This window comes from Ictalurus furcatus, chromosome 1 (genome assembly GCF_023375685.1).
Source record: "Ictalurus furcatus strain D&B chromosome 1, Billie_1.0, whole genome shotgun sequence".
Lineage (NCBI taxonomy): Eukaryota > Metazoa > Chordata > Actinopteri > Siluriformes > Ictaluridae > Ictalurus > Ictalurus furcatus.
In genome coordinates, this window is record NC_071255.1 from 11794181 (window position 1) to 11810636 (window position 16456).

The following is a 16456-nucleotide window of genomic DNA, read 5'->3' on the forward strand; positions in this document are numbered from 1 at the left end:
CAGACCACTCTAGATCGCACCAGACATTACCATCGACTGATTGGAATTTCTCACCGTTGCATATGTGAGTTGAGATGGTGGAGACAGGTAGATTTTCTGAGGGCAGGAGTGCCTCTGGGTGTTGTTCCCTCTCATCAGGAGTTGGTTATAACAGATGCTTCCCTCACAGGGTGGGGGGCAACATGGAATCAGAGGGGTATTTGCGGGCGCTGGACACCGACCCAGGCCACAGAACATATCAACCTGCTGGAACTATGTGCAGTTTTCTTAGATCTCTCTATTTCCTGTCGGTCCAGACAGGCTGCCATGTTCTCGTTCGGTCCAACAATACCTCCACAGTGTTCCATCTGAACCATCAGGGTGGCACAAAGTCCTGCAGGTCTCTACAGCTTGCTCACAAGATCCTGACATGGTGTCAGCCATGACTTGCTTCATTGAGGGCAGGTCATATTCCAAGAGTGTGCAACCAGACTGCGGATGCTCTTTCCAGGGACAAAGTACATCCAGGCAAATGGAGGCTTCATCCAGATGTAGTGCAGGAGATCTGGCTACGATTTGGAAGAGTGGAGATGCACTGTCTCATGAATGGCACCACGATGGCCAGCCAGACCATGATTTCCTTTATTCCTTTGAGACTGAGACTACTGACAGGCAATCCATGGTAACTTCCCCTCAAGAAGGACCTCCTCTCCCAGCTGGCACCCGGATCCAACTTGTCTACAGCTTTAGGTCTGGCCATTGGGTTAAATCCTTCTCTGTAGCATTGTGACCCTGCGGTTATTCACACCATCTCTAATGCTAGGGCTTTTCCACATGACAGATTTATGCTTCCCATTGGAAGATTTTTTCTGCATGGTGTGAGGAGCGAGGGCTTGATCCTGCAACATATGACATACCGAGCATTTTAAGCTTTCTTCAACATTTACTGGAGGTGGGCAAGGTGGCTTCCATGTTGAAAGTGTATGTTGCCGTGATTTCTGCATGTTCCAGTTCATGGATCTTCTCTGGGATCTCACAGTCTTGTCTGCAGTTTTCTGAAGGGTGCACACCGTCTGAACCTGTCATATCACAGCAAACCAGTGACTACATTTCCCATCCTGCACTGCGGCCTACAAATATGGCCACCATGGACTGCAATTCCCAGAACACTCATTCATTCTAATCACGCACACCTGCATCCAATCTTACACACAACTACACCACAGTTTAAAAGGACTTTTGAGGCATTCACTTTTTGCGAAGAATTGAGTGTTATCACTATACCAAGTGTTTGTACCCTGTTCCTCATTTTGATTCTGTCACAGCTCAGTCAGATCAGAACTCAAATTCCCAAGATGCAACACTCACTTCTCATGCACGCATGCGCTCACCATCCCCGGAGTTCTGATCAGACACACCTGGCACCAATCTACACACACTCTCACCGCTAGTACTTAGGGATGTCATTCACCCAGAATCTATGCGAAGTATACGTTCAGTCAACTCGTTTCTCTGCGTTACCAAGCCGTTCTAGTTAGTTTGTCTTCTTGTGATCCTCGACCCTTGTTTCCGGTTTTGACTACACTCTCTGCCTGACCCCGTTTGTGTTGTTCATCTGATCGCTTGACCTTTGCCTATCTTACGACTACGTTTCTTGTACTTCCCGATACGACACTCTACACCTGCTGCCCGCTCCTGCTTCCGTGTCGATTCGAGGTTCGTGACAGATTCATGTTCTTTGATCTTGTTTCTCATTCTCAATTCTTGCCTTGCCTCATTTATGCCTATTTGCAGATCGCTTGACCCATTGCCTGTTTTTGACCACACTATTGTCTCATGATTTGGATTTGTCTGCCTGCCTCTCTTTATTAAAAGCTCTTATCTGCACTTGCATCCGTCCTAACCTCCATTACGTCCAATACGTGACAGAACCCTGCTCAGAATCCTCACTTTCCTGTGTGGGATTTGCCACTCATGCTTGCATTCCTTTGCTCATCCCAGTTTGAGCCCTTGCGAAACATTGTAAAACAGTCCTTGAAGACTGCTTTTTTGTTGGTTACTGCTTCTGCAAAACGAGTCAATGAGTTGCACCTGCTGTTTGTTAGTGAGTTGTTCTTGCATTGGTTGCCAGATGACTCCAGGGTGGTCCTATGTCCCAATCCTTCTTTTCCTCCCATAGTCCTTCTTCCTCAGTTCATAAACCAGCACATTGAATTGGCCTCTTTTCATACTTCTTCATACAGGGCCTGACCCAAGTGCCCAACTTTTGTGTCCTGTTCATGCCTTGAAGTGTTATGTAAGCTTTACTGCTCAATTTAGACAGAAAGGTGCTCCAGTGTCGAAGCAGAGGTTGTCGCACTGGATAATGGAGACAATTGCGTTGGCTTACAAGGCAGCAGGGAGATCATTGCCCTGGAGACTAACTTGCCATTCCACTAGGGATATCTCATCTTCTCAGGTTGTTTTTAGACTAGTTTCCTTGGCGGATATCTGAACTGCCGCTACCTGGGCTTCTCCATGCATATTTGCTCGGTTTTATAAGGTCAACATTGTTCCTCATCATGCCGTTAGTTCTTCGTTTCTTCAGGAGCGGCATTAAATTTTCATCAGGTGGGTGGCATTCCTCGTGACTATGTTGGCATATGTCATCTAATAGTGTTACACTGCCTCTGGAGGTCAGTAGAAAGGAAACAGAATTCTAATTACACATGTAACTGTGGTTCTGTGAATTCCGGATGAACTCCAGTTCTTAGTTATTCCTTAGTTATTACTTCTGTTATTAGAGAACCGGGGTTACGTAAGTAACCTAAGGATATGTCATGTTTTTTGCACCCTTTATCCGAATGAATTTCTGCTTATTAATTTAAGTTTAGACATAGCTTTAATGTATGTTCTTTGTGCACCTGTGTGAAAAATTGATTGATGACCGGCTATAATAAAGAGAGGAGCGTTCAAACTTGCTGCACCGCGTATCAACTGTGTGACATGCATGCACACGAAGTGGAGTATGATTTGTCTGGGCGTTAGATTTCGGTACAACACACTGGATGATTTAACAGTTCAGCTAACACCCCTGTCTTTGTCAAACTTTCTCATTTAAAAAAACATTTGTTCATCCCCTTTTTTTGTTGTTTCCCTAGAAGCTGATAAAAAGGCAGAAGAAAAATAAAAAAAGAAGAAGAAACTAATGTATACTGCAAACTGAACAATCCAACAGAAGATATTTATAATGCTTCAATGTCTACTTCCACTGCCAAATGCAAGGAAGCGACTACCTTTACTTTTTTAAGCAAAAGCAAAAAATACAAGTCAATAAAGAGAACAGAGACTTCATCAGTCAATAGTGTGACACAGATGTCTCTGCATTTTTACACTCATAGCACTTAAAAAATATAGCTAAAAATATATAAATATAAATATGTTACATAAAAATATAGGATGATATAGTAAAATGGGCATGTTGTTATATAATCAGGAATATGGAATGGAAGTGATCAAAAAGTAGATTTAACTTACAGTGCATCCGGAAAATATTCACTGTGCTTCACTTTTTCCATATTTTTTTATGTTACAGCCTTATTCCAAAATATATTAAATTCATTATTTTCCTCAAAATTCTACAAACAACACCCCATAATGACAACATGAAAGAAGTTTGTTTGAAATCTTTGCAAATTTATTAAAAATAAAAAGCAAAAAAAGCACATTTACATAAGTATTCATAACCTTTGCTCAAAACTTTGTTGAAGCACCTTTGGCACCAATTACACAAGTCTTTTTGAGAATGATGCTACAAGCTTGGCACGCATATTTTTGGGCAGTTTCTCCCATTCTTCTTTGCAGGAACTCTCAAGCTCCATCAGGTTGGATGGGGAGTGTCGGTGCACAGCCATTTTCAGATCTCTCCAGAGATGTTCAATCGGGTTCAAGTCTGGGCTCTGGCTGGGCCACTCAAGGACATTCACAGAGTTGTCCTGTAGCCACTCCTTTGTTATCTTGGCTGTGTGCTTAGGGTCGTTGTCCTGTTGGAAGATGAACCTTCGCCCCAGTCTGAGGTCCAGAGCACTCTGGAGCAGGTTTTCATTAAGGATGTCTCTGTACATTGCTGCATTCATCTTTTCCTCGATCCTGACTAGTCTCCCAGTTCCTGCTGCTGAAAAACATCCCCACACCATGATGCTGCCACCACCATGCTTCGCTGTAGGGATGGTATTGGCCAGGTGATGAGTGGTGCCTGGTTCCCTCTAGCCATGACGCTTGCCATTCAGGCCAAAGAGTTCAATCTTTGTTCAATCTTTGGTCTGAGAGTCCTTCAGGTGCCTTTTGGCAAACTCCAGGCGGGCTGTCATGTGCGTTTTACTGAGGAATGGCTTCCATCTGGCCACTCTACCATTCAGGCCTGATTGATGGAGTTCTGCAGAGATGGTTGTTCTTCTGGAAGGTTCTCCTCTCTCCACAGAGACATGCTGGAGCTCTGTCAGAGTGACCATTGGGTTTTTGGTCACCTCCCTGACTAAGGCCCTTCTCCACCGATCTCTCAGTTTGGCCATGCGGCCAGCTCTAGGAAGAGTCCTGCTGGTTCCAGACTTCTTCCATTTATGGATGATGGAGGCCACTGTTCTCATTGGGACCTTCAATGCTGCAGAAATGTTTTTGTACCCTTCCCCAGATCTGTGCCTTGATACAATCCTGTCTCGGAGGTCTCCAGACAATTCCTTGGACATGGCTTGGTTTGTGCTCTGACATGCATTGTTAACTGTGAGAGCTTATATAGACAGGTGTGTGCCTTTCCAAATCATGTCCAATCAACTGAATTTACCACAGGTGGACTCCAATCAAGTTGTAGAAACATCTCAAGGATGATCAGTGGAAACAGGATGCACCTGAGCTCAATTTTGAGTGTCATGGCAAAGGCTGTGAATATTTATGTAAATGTGCTTTTTTTGTTTTTTATTTTTAATAAATTTGCAAAGATTTCAAACAAACTTCTTTCATGTTGTCATTATGGGGTATTGTTTGTAGAATTTTGAGGAACATAATGAATTTAATCCATTTTGGAATAAGGCTGTAACATAACAAAATGTGGGAAAAGTGAAGCGCTGTGAATACTTTCCGGATGCACTGTAAAGTGTAATGCACAGAGCATTATTTTCCAAGCATTGTGTTGAGGTTTAGCTATATATTTTATCACATTTATATTCTAACAACTATTGCAGAAATATTTAAGAGTAGTTGAAATTGTTACTGTAGTAACAAGAGTTTGAAAAAAAAGTTTTTTTTTTTTTTTTAATTACAGTTTTGGATGTTTTGAATGACAGACTGTAGGAGTTGCACATGTAAAACAAAATGTTTCATATAACATTAGCTTGTTCCTATACACTGAAGTGTATAGATGTTAAACGAGAGTTAACCTTTTTTGGTTGCAATAAATGACCAAAATTAAAATGTAATAAATAATAAGTCATAGATAAATGTCCCTTATATGCTATGAATATGTTTTTTAAACTTCACTGATTTTATTAAATTTAATATAAAAAGAAATTTATTAACCATTGAATGATTAAATTTATTAACCAATGGTCTCTAACCATTGGATTTAACAATGTCAAACTATTAATATAAATAGTACATTTCTTTTTTTTTTTTGTCTAATTTATTTATTCATTTTCATATGGTTCATTTACATGTGATTCATTTACATGTGATTCATTTTCATGAGATTCATATTCATGAAATTCATATTCAAGTGATACATTTTCATGTGATTCATTTACGTATGATTCCTTTACATGTGATTCATTTTCATGTGATTCATATTCAAGTGATACATTTTCATGTGATTCATTTACATGTGATTCATTTACTAATTTGCTTCTCTTTAAATCCAGTTTTAGACTGTGATATTACAAAGGTCTTTCCAGATTATTACTTGCTACACTGTATGAGAAAACCCCAGTAAAATTGCCTGAATTCTATAATATAATTTGTTCACCATGTTAGGTTTAAATCCTCTAAAAACAGATTTGCAATTAAATAACATTACATCCTTCAAAGCATTGGCATATTCTGCTTACTCTCACAATCCTCCAAACACCCACACCCAAAGTCTCCATAAACAAATGAGACAGCAGTGTATCCTACAAAAACCAAATGTTGTCCACAATGTGAAAACAACTCGGAGAGCAAACTGGACTAACCAACAAAATTACCAAGACTGATAAACAGTCTGCACACAATAATAAATATAATGTCCTTACCTTTTGAAGACTTGTAACAAATACAACAGTGTAGCACGTAAAGCCAAGGAGTTAACACTAATAAAATTAAATAAACAGAAACTCTAACCCAGTCAGAGCATCAATAAATAAATAGTACATTTCATCATTTTAAAGAAGCAAAATGTATGAAAATAATTTGATAAATTAGTCGAATTATTTTCTCATATTGAATCAACTTTGTCATTATTTCTTCTTCCCATGAAAGCTAAAAAAGTGAAAGAAAAAGAAAAAGACGAAGAAGGAGAAGAAACTAGTGTGTACTGCAAACTGAAGGATCCACCAGAAAATGTTTATATGGCTGCGATGTCCAGTTCCACTCCAAAACACAATGACGGTAATATAGATCAAATACAAATGTACTTGTTTCAGCAAAAGGTTAAATGAAGTAAGAATGTGGCACAACTACACATTACAGTTATGTGATAAGGTCTAATGCATGTAAAAAGGTGGTAACACAGTGCCCTCAACTAATATTGGCACCCTTGGTAAATATGAGCAAAGAAGGCTGTGAAAATTTGTCTTTATTGTTTAACATTTTGAACTTTTGTTTAAAAAAAAAATCACAAAATACTCTGCTCTCATGGATATCAAACATGTAAAATATATGGCACCCTTTTCGTCAATACTATGTGCTACCTCCCTTTGCCATGATAACAGATTCTGAGTATTCTCCTATAATGCCTTATGAGGTTGGAGAATACATGGCAAGGGATCTGAGACCATTCCTTCATACAGAATCTCTCCAGATCTTTCAAATCTATGCTGATGGACTCTCCTCTTCAGTTCACTGCACAAGTTTTCTATAGATTTCAAGTCAGGGGACTGGGATGGCCATGGCAGGACCTTGATTTTGTGGTCAGTAATAAATTTTTTTGTTGATTTTGATGTATGTTTTGGATCACTGTCCTGCTGGATATGTCCAACCATATCCCATTTGAAGCTTTCTGCCAGAGGCAGTCAGGTTTTCATTTAATATCTGTTGATATTTGATAGAGTCCATGATGCCATCATGTATCCTTACATCATTGTGCTGTATCCTTACAAAATGTCCAGCTCCTCTGACAGAAAAACAGCCCCAAAACATTAAAGAGCCACCACCATTTTTAACTGTGGGCATGAGGTACTTTTCCATATGGCAACCTCTCTGTGTGCACCAAAACCACGCCTGGTGTTTATTGCCAAAAGGCTCTATTTTCGTTTCATCTTACCATAGAACCCTATCCCATTTGAAGTTCCAGTAGTGTCTGGCAAACTGAAGATGCTTGAGTTTGTTTTTGGATGAGAGTAGAGCCTTTTTTTTCTTGAAACCCTTCCAAACAACTTGTGGTGATGTGGGTGACTTTTGATTGTAGTTTTGAAGACTTTCTGACCCCAGGAAATGTTTTGTTCACTCAAACCATCGTCTTCACTGTGTGTTGAGGCGATATAGACATACGTCCTCTTCCAGGTTGATTCATAACATTTCCAGTTGACTGGAACTTCTTAATTATTGTCCTGATGCTGGAAATGGGTATTTTCAATGCTTTTGCTATTTTCGTATAGCCACTATCCATTTTGTGAAGCTCAGCAACCTTTTTCCGCACATCACAGGTATATTCCTTGGTCTTACCCATTGTTATGAATGTCTAAGGGAATTTGGCCTATGTGTTACCTCATATTTATACCCCTGTGAAACAGGAAGTCAAGCTTGAACAATTTCCTGTTCCTAGTCATCCAGGTGTACCAAAAATTTAAAATATCAGTGGGAATATACTTCAAATATATTTTTCTCATAGGAATTCATGGGGTGCCAATAATTGTGGCATACATATATTTAACAAAGCAATTTTTTAATAAACCTGTGTTTTATTTGCAGAGTATTTTTGTGAATTTTTTTTAACAAAAGATCATAAGGTTAAACAATAAAGACAAATTTTCACAGCCTTCTTTGCTCATATTTACCAAGGGTGCCACAATTAGTGGAGGGCACTGTATGTTGGGTGAATGGGAGACATAAAAAAAAATTATGATCCTTGCAAATGTCCAGTTGTCTTGGATATCTAATTTAAATGATCTAAATCTAATTCATCTAAATCTACATTATCTATAAATCTACTTTAAATGTATCTAGTTTGTGGGCCTCCTCATTGAGACACACTTTTTCAGTTCAGTCCACATTTTGTTACAACTTTGGTAGTATGCTTAGGATCATGGTCCTGCTAGAAGACCCAGTTGTGACCAAGTTTCTGGCTGATGTCTTGAGGTGTTTTTTCAGTATTTCTAGATAATCCTCATCTCTTATGATGCCATCTATTCTCTGAAGTGCACCAGTCGCTTTCCAGTAAAACACTACCACAACATGATGCAGCCACTCCCATGTTTCACAGTTGGGATGGTGTTGATTAAAAGCCTCACCCATTTTCCTCCATACATTGTGCTCATCATTATGGCCAAACAGTTCAATATTTGTTTCATCTGACCAGAAAATATTCTTCCAAAAGGTTGGTTATCACTTGGAGTATGGACTTCTTCCTTGTATGCCTTTCAGGCCATGGTGATGTAGAACTTTCTTAATGATGGATGTACATATTTGATACCTGATGCCTCCTTCACCAGTTCCTTTGTTGTTGCCTTGGGGTTCAGGCGATCCTTTTGGGCCAAAGTTTATTTATGCCTGGGAGTTCCTTTTGCCTCTTTCCTGCACAATGCAGTGTCTTTGGGTTACATGAATTTTGCATTTGTATACAGTTGTTTGTACAGATGCTTGAGGTACCTTCAGTAGCTTGGAAATGGCTCCTAAGGAGGAACTTGACTTGTGGAGTTCCACTTTTTTTTCTGAGGTCTTGGCTGAGTTGCTTAGATTATTTTCAGTTAAATCCCAGTTAACTCGTAATTATGGCAACTGGCCAATCAGAAACTGCTACAGTCATTACATCAATTTCTTATATTATGTTGTTTCAAATATACAGTCAACATCATGTTATTCCTAGCAAGCGGTTCCAGTGCAAGGGCTTAGCAATATACATTTTGACTTTCACTTATCAGGCTAGAAAATAATACATTTTTTTTTGTCTTTAATTTATTTATTCATTTTCATATGGTTCATTTACTTGTGATTCATTTACATGTGATTCATTTACGTATGATTCATTTACAGGTGATTCATTTTCATGTGATTCATATTCATGAGATTCATATTCAAGTGATACATTTTCATGTGATTCATTTACGTATGATTCATTTACATGTGATTCATTTTCATGAGATTCATTTTCATGAGATTCATATTCAAGTGATACATTTTAATGTGATTCATTTATGTATGATTCATTTACATGTGATTCATTTACTAATTTGCTTCTCTTTAAATCCAGTTTTAGACTGTGATATTACAAAGGTCTTTCCAGATTATTACTTGCCATACTGTATGAGATAACCCCAGTAAAATTGCCTGAATTCTATAATATAATTTGTTCACCATGTTAGGTTTAAATCCTCTAAAAACAGATTCGCAATTAAATAACATTACATCCTTCAAAGCATTGGCATGTTCTGCTTACTCCCACAATCCTCCAAACTCCCACACCCAAAGTCTCCATAAACAAATGAGACAGTTTTTGTATCCTACAAAAACCGAACATTGTCCACAATGTGAAAACAACTCGGAGAGTAAGCTGAACTAACCAACAAAATTACCAAGACTGATAAACAGTCTGCACACAATAATAAATAATACATTCTAATACATTTTGACAACTTCATTAAATCAATCAAAGAAGCCCAATTTCACAGAAAAAATGAACTCTGGCAATAATCTTAAGATACAGGCTCATTCTTATAAAACTAGAGAATATGCTAAAATTGTGCACCATTCTAAATGGACTGTTACTTTTTGACAATCATAAAGCAAAGTGTGAAGATCAGAGGGAGTGTGAAGTAACTACTGATATTAATTCCACACAAACACATACTGGCTTAAGTTGTTTCTACATGCCATGGGTTGAGCTAACTGTTTATTTCTTCTATGCTTAGATGTTTGCAGGAAAGTTCATCTGTACAAGAGGATTTGTGCTGGTTTCATCATTCTCTCTTTGCTCTTACTGGCTGTGATTCTTGCTCTGGCTGTGAAATGTAAGTAAAGCGTTTGCAGAGGCCTGTTGCATGAAACAAGTTCAAACTCAGAGTTGCAGAGTAAGTTTTCAGTTGACAAAACCAAACAAATCCAACCTGAGATAATAGGTTTCATGGCTCTGGTTATCAACTTTGTCAATCAACCACGTCAAAGCCAAACATTTACAGTGCATGCAGTGCTGTTTTGTGTATATCTCATACTAAATAGTTTTAGATCTTCCAACAAAATACAACATAAAACAATGGCAACCTGAGTAAACACACAATACAGCTTTTATTTTTATTTTATTATATGTTTTTTTTATAATTAAGCAAAAAAAAAAAAGTTATCCAACACCTGTCTCCAATGTGAAAAACTAATTGCCCCATTAAACTTAAAATCTGGTTGTGCCACCTTTAGCAGCAATAACTGCAACCAAACGCTTCTGATAACTGGAGATCAGTCTTCCACTTACTTCTAGGACTAGAATTTACTCCTATGCTTTGGATCATTGTCTTGCTGCATAATGCAGTTGCGCTTGAGTTTCAACTTACAGACTGAAGACCGGACATTCTCCTTTAGGATTTTTTGGTAGAGAGGAGAATTCATGTTTCCCTCAATTATTGCGAGTTGCCCAGGAACTGAAGCAGCAAAGCATCCCCACACCATCACACTGCCACCACCATGCTTGACCGTAGGTATGATGTTCTGTTTTGATGAATTCGTGTTTCTCTCAATTATTGCATGTTGCCCACACCATCACACTTCCACCACCATGCTTGGATGATGTTCATTTTGTGGAATTCTGTGTTTGGTATATACCAGATGTAATGGGACCCCTGTCGTCCAAACATTTTCACTTTCGACTCATCAGTCCACAGAACATTCTCCCAAAGGGGGTGCATGGTGGCTTAGTGGTTAGCACGTTTGCCTCACACCTCCAGGGTTGGGGGTTTGATTCCCACCGTGGCCCTGTGTGTGCGCGTAGTTTGCATGTTCTCCCAGTGATGTGGGGGTTTCCTCCCCCAGTCCAAAGACATGCATGGTAGGCTGATTGGCACCCTATAGTGTATGAATGAGTGTGTATGTGATTGTGCGCTGATGGATTGGCACCCTGTCCAGGGTGTACCCTGACTTGTGCAGGATACTCCCTGGGATAGGCTCCAGGTTCCCCGTGACCCCCCCCCATGATGAAGTAGTATAGAAGATGGATGGATTCTCCCAAAGGTTTGAGGATCATCAACATGTGTTTTGGCAAGATTCAGACATGCCTTAATGTTCCACTGCTAATGTTAGCAGTGGTTTTCACCTCGCCACTCTTCCATGGATGCCATTTTTGCTCAATGTCTTTCTCATAGTGGAGTCATGAACAGTTACCTTTATTGATGCAAGAGAGGCCTGTAGTTCCTTTGATGTTGTCCTTGGCTCTTTTGTGACTTCCTGGATGAGTAGTTGCTGTGCTCTTGGAGGAATTTTGGAAGGTCGGCCACTTCTGGGAAGGTTCACTACTGTGTCGAGTTTTTCCATTTGGAGATAATGGCTCTCACTGTGGTTCTGTGGAGTCCCAGAGACTTTGATATAGCTTTGTAACCCTTCCCAGACGGATGTATTTCAATCACCTTCTTCCTCATAATCTCTGAAATTTCTTTCAACTTTGGCATAGTGTGTTACTGGGTAAGACCTTTTAACCAACTTCATGCTCTTGAAAAAGTTCTATTTAAGTGTTGATTTGATTGAACAGGGTTTGCAGTGAACAGGCCTGGTTGTATCTAGTCCAGCTGAGCCCCATTGTGAATGTAGTTTCATAGATTTGGGGAATTAGTAACTATGGGGGCAAATACATTTTCACACAGGCCCAGTTGGTATTGGATACATTTTTTGCTTCAATAAATATCATTAAAAACAGTATTTTGTGTTTACTCAGGTTGCCTTGGTTTTTCTTAGATTTGTTTTCATTTCTGAAACAATTGAGTATGATGCACACAAAAACAGAATAAATCAGGATGGTGCAAATACTTTTTCACAGCACTGTACTTTTTGGTTGAAGAGCAAGAAATTATTATGCGGAAATATGATGAATATAAACCTATACTACCCACAAAAAGCAACAGCACTGCAGCCTCCAAAGCTAGGGAGAATTGCTGGCTGACCATTGCTGATTGTGTGAATGCTAAAAATGAGTAAAATTAGCCTCAGTCAGAGTGGAAACATTGTGTGGAAACAGTCACTGTTGACAGGATATGGTATAACAATGGAGAAGGAAGTTCTAGTGCTAAAGTAAAGCAGTTAGATCTACTTCTAAATGGGCCAGCAGACATCAAAAATATTGATCCAGACTTGAGAAATTGAGCAGACCGGTGGCTGTGTGAAAGAAAGAGTGAGAAAGAAAAGAACAAACAAATAAGAAACACAGTATAAACTATAACGTAGTATAGTTTATAGAAGTACAAGCACCTGACTCACAACAGCAAACTAACATGAAAAAACATAGTTAAACGTATTGTAATAAGCAGAATATGTTTTTAAATTATATACTCTATTAATGAGAGAAAGACTTAATAATGAGAGAAAAACTCACCCATAGTAGAGTAATTAAAAATATCCAGAGAGACAGCGCATTTAGATCCACACAGCTCGGTGTCCTACAGAGAAATGCCAAACTTGGCCAAGGGCCAAGGGCCAAGGGAATTGTTTTTTATGCTGGATGGAATAATGAGATGGGAAATAATGGGAATTCAAGCAACTGAAAACTGAATGTAATGGATATTTAAAAAAGCTAGTACAGAATATAAGGGAAATTCAGAAAAAAACATAAAGAGAATGTAACAGAAATCTCCAGAAAGGAAAAAGGGAAAAAATTAGAAAGGATGCCTCGGCAGACTATATAAAGAGGGAAGAGTGCTGAATTAGATCAGATCATTCTGGGACGTCTCAATGAATTGATCTCATCTTGGCTTCTGTTATTGGGCAATAACCATCATTTTTGCTTCTTTCATCCACAGTGTTCTTGAGTATTATTCTGTCAAGACTTTTTGTTGAATTGAACAATTTTTGAGAAAGTGACCGTGCACCCAGTGTTGCTGAAATGCAACACCAACTCAAAGACTTAACAATGCTTGACAGACAAAAACTTTGCTGTGAAATAATTCACAAATCATACAGGTAAAGGTGATAGTTGTTTCAGTCTTCTATGTGTTTCACTTTTTGAGTTATACATGTAATAAAATAGTTATAATTATTTATTTATTTAAATAAATATATAAAAAATGCAGATCCCCTGAAATCACAAATCATGAAAAATAACATGCCATAACGTTTAGATGTCTACTGTACAGTACAGTACCGAATTTCAACTGCAAACTATCTTTACTGTGGCCCGATTTTTAAAGTGCAGCTCAAAAAGGTGGCATAGATAAATTATACCATCTGACAAAAATCGTTATCTTAAATACAGATGGTCATCGGGAAAAGCCAGGGGATTGTGTCTGCCCCTAAATATTCTTTCCCTTCGATGTGCCCTTTTTATCCTTTGCACTCCATGCTCCACAGGATTCACCACAAATGGTGAAGCCATCACTACAAACACTAAATCATTCGTCACCAACCCTGTTCCTAGATATCTTCCTGCATGTTTCATCTCCATTCACAATCATTAAAGGAAATGGAAAATATGAATCAGACATTATATACCCCCCCAAAACCCCAAACTAAACAAAACAAAAAGGAGACACAGCATATCCATCAACAAATGTTGGGGATTTGTTTATTATTATAAAACAACCCAGTGTAAAGTACAAGCATTAACCATCCCAACTTGTTGAATTACACTGGATATTTTTTTCTTTCTTTCTTCTTTAAAGTGTGGCTACCACAGAAATTTTTGCAGATCATGAACAGAAATTTTTACTGATCATCTGCAAACACAAATATAATTTCAGATTGTATCTCATAGACTTTATTGAAATAATGTGTTAGCACTTGATGGTGCTAACACAATGAACTAGTCCCACTGACAAACAATGGTTTGTTGCCGATTCTTCTTGTCAACACTTGTCAACACCAACACTTTTGGATTCCCGTTGCACTGCTACTGTTTTTCCTTAATCGCAATGTCTTGAGACCTTTCACCATGTCAGTTACTGACTACACCAAGAATTACACAGAAGAAGTCTATATGTGAATGCAAAAAATTAATCATTAGTGATATGTTGAACCCCATGGTTTTGTAGACTTGAAACATTTTGTCAACCAGCTGCTTGTTCCTGGCTTTTATTAAAAAAAAAAAAAAATCAGCCCAAGTTTTATAGGGAGAGGATGGAAATGTATTTTGTTAGGTTGACAAGTGCTTTATGTGCCACATGTATCAGTCCTGGAACCCTGTACTTACAGCATGGCCAGTCTTTTTTAATGTAACGTGACCCTTTAGCATGGCTGTGCTATTTGCAAATAAAACATAGTAGTTGGTGTATCCAAGCTGCATTTCTAGCATGTATCATGTGATCTACAAGCCCAGTCAGCATGGAAAGTATTTTTGTAACTTGCATTGTGCACAACATTGAAATTAAAGATTGAAACCACTAAAAAAGATATGTGACAGGAAAATGATTTTTGAGCTCAGTAGCTCAAAAATCACAAGATACACCCAAGGCTTTTCACATAGCAAAAGTTGTCCAGTGTTATTTGCCATTTTGCACCACCTTTGATGCTGATTTTTGTAAATTTTTTGGTCTTGTCCCTAGATAGCACACAAATGAAACACACTCGGTACATTGTACCAATTTCTCCTGATACTAAGAAGAAACATAAAATTGCATTGGATAACAAACGCTTTTTACTCTAGGGATGTTCTAATTTTAAACTAAATTAAAGAACGTTAAGTTGATAATTTTACATTTTGTATTTGCAGTCCAAGATTTTCATTGGCCTGTCAGGTACAAAATAACTTCACTGTGAATATAATAGGGATGCATTTTGTATATTGGCTGTTGACTTCTCCATTGTTTGATGAACTGTGGTGTGGCAAAAACTAGCCACATATAAACTGTTCTTCTGTATTGACATCAAATATCTCGACAAACATAACATTTGTTAGGATTTTCTGTAATATTACTTGTTTCTGTAGCACGTAGACAGAAGCTGCCGTGGATATGTAAGTATAAATCATTAATTTTCTGTCTAAAATAGAAAATTGATAAATTGTTGTACAATCTGTTCTCTTGATGCGAAAACCTCAGTAAATGAAGCTCAGTCCAGTCAGAAGTGTGCAGATCTCTCTGCTGAAGTGCAGACAACGCCCAATTACCCCCTAAACCAAGGTAAAACACAATCACTTCCTAACATTCACAATTACCCTAAATGCTCTTCACTTTTAGTCATTTCTTTATAATGATGCTCCCTTATCCTATTTTATTATTGGTGTGAATTCTTTATGTTTATTTTTGTAACTTGTAAGCTGCATATTTAAACCTGCTGTTTCTCTGTAGGGTATCGGTGCAGTGTGTGCGAGAAGGGCTGGTTGAAGTTTGAGAACTCCTGCTACTTCATAGCTAGGACTCGTCTAACCTGGCAGCAGAGCAGGGAGGACTGTCAGACACGAGGCGGAGACCTGGCTGTCATTGACAATGAAGGATTGCAGGTTAAGCAATCAATCAATCAATCAATCAATCAACCAGGCAAACTGAAACAGACATCACTATTAAAGCACTCTGCTGTGATAGGATAAAGATGAATATCTTACTGTTACTAATTCTGTCTTTATTACTATAGAAACGTCTAACTGCGATAAGGAGCGTGCTATACTGGATTGGGCTCCGTTATTCAGAAAAGCAGTGGATGTGGATTAACAATACTGCACCAACCCAGAGGTGAGTCATCAGTGCTTAGTTTCTCATCACAGGATTGTTGTTTTCTGGATAGTTTTGGTGGGTGGAGTGTTTCTTAAATCAGCATTACATTATTCATTTACATTCATTACAAGCAAAGCTGCTTGCCTGTGCAACATCCACTACAGTCAGTGTGACTGCTGTGCCGAGAATGATCCACCACCCAAAATAACGCATGCTCATTGTTGGTCGTATAGTAGTCCCATTACACTGATGTAGGTGGGGGG

General features: G+C 38.5%; 1 protein-coding gene across 4 annotated transcripts in view; it reads left to right on the forward strand.

The window, feature by feature from the left end:
• LOC128608173 (natural killer cells antigen CD94) overlaps window positions 1–16456 on the forward strand; it is a 55718-nt gene that overhangs the window by 32335 nt on the left and 6927 nt on the right. For 3 of the 4 annotated variants that reach the window (XM_053625691.1, XM_053625704.1, XM_053625722.1), the window contains one exon: window positions 3120–3237. In XM_053625691.1, coding sequence (XP_053481666.1) covers window positions 3120–3126 — 7 coding nt within the window. In that variant the 3' untranslated portion in view covers window positions 3127–3237. Of the gene's footprint in view, window positions 1–3119; window positions 3238–6462; window positions 6592–10268; window positions 10368–15581; window positions 15663–15830; window positions 15983–16113; window positions 16212–16456 lie in introns of those variants that run through there. The other variant, XR_008386014.1, reaches the window with a different exon arrangement.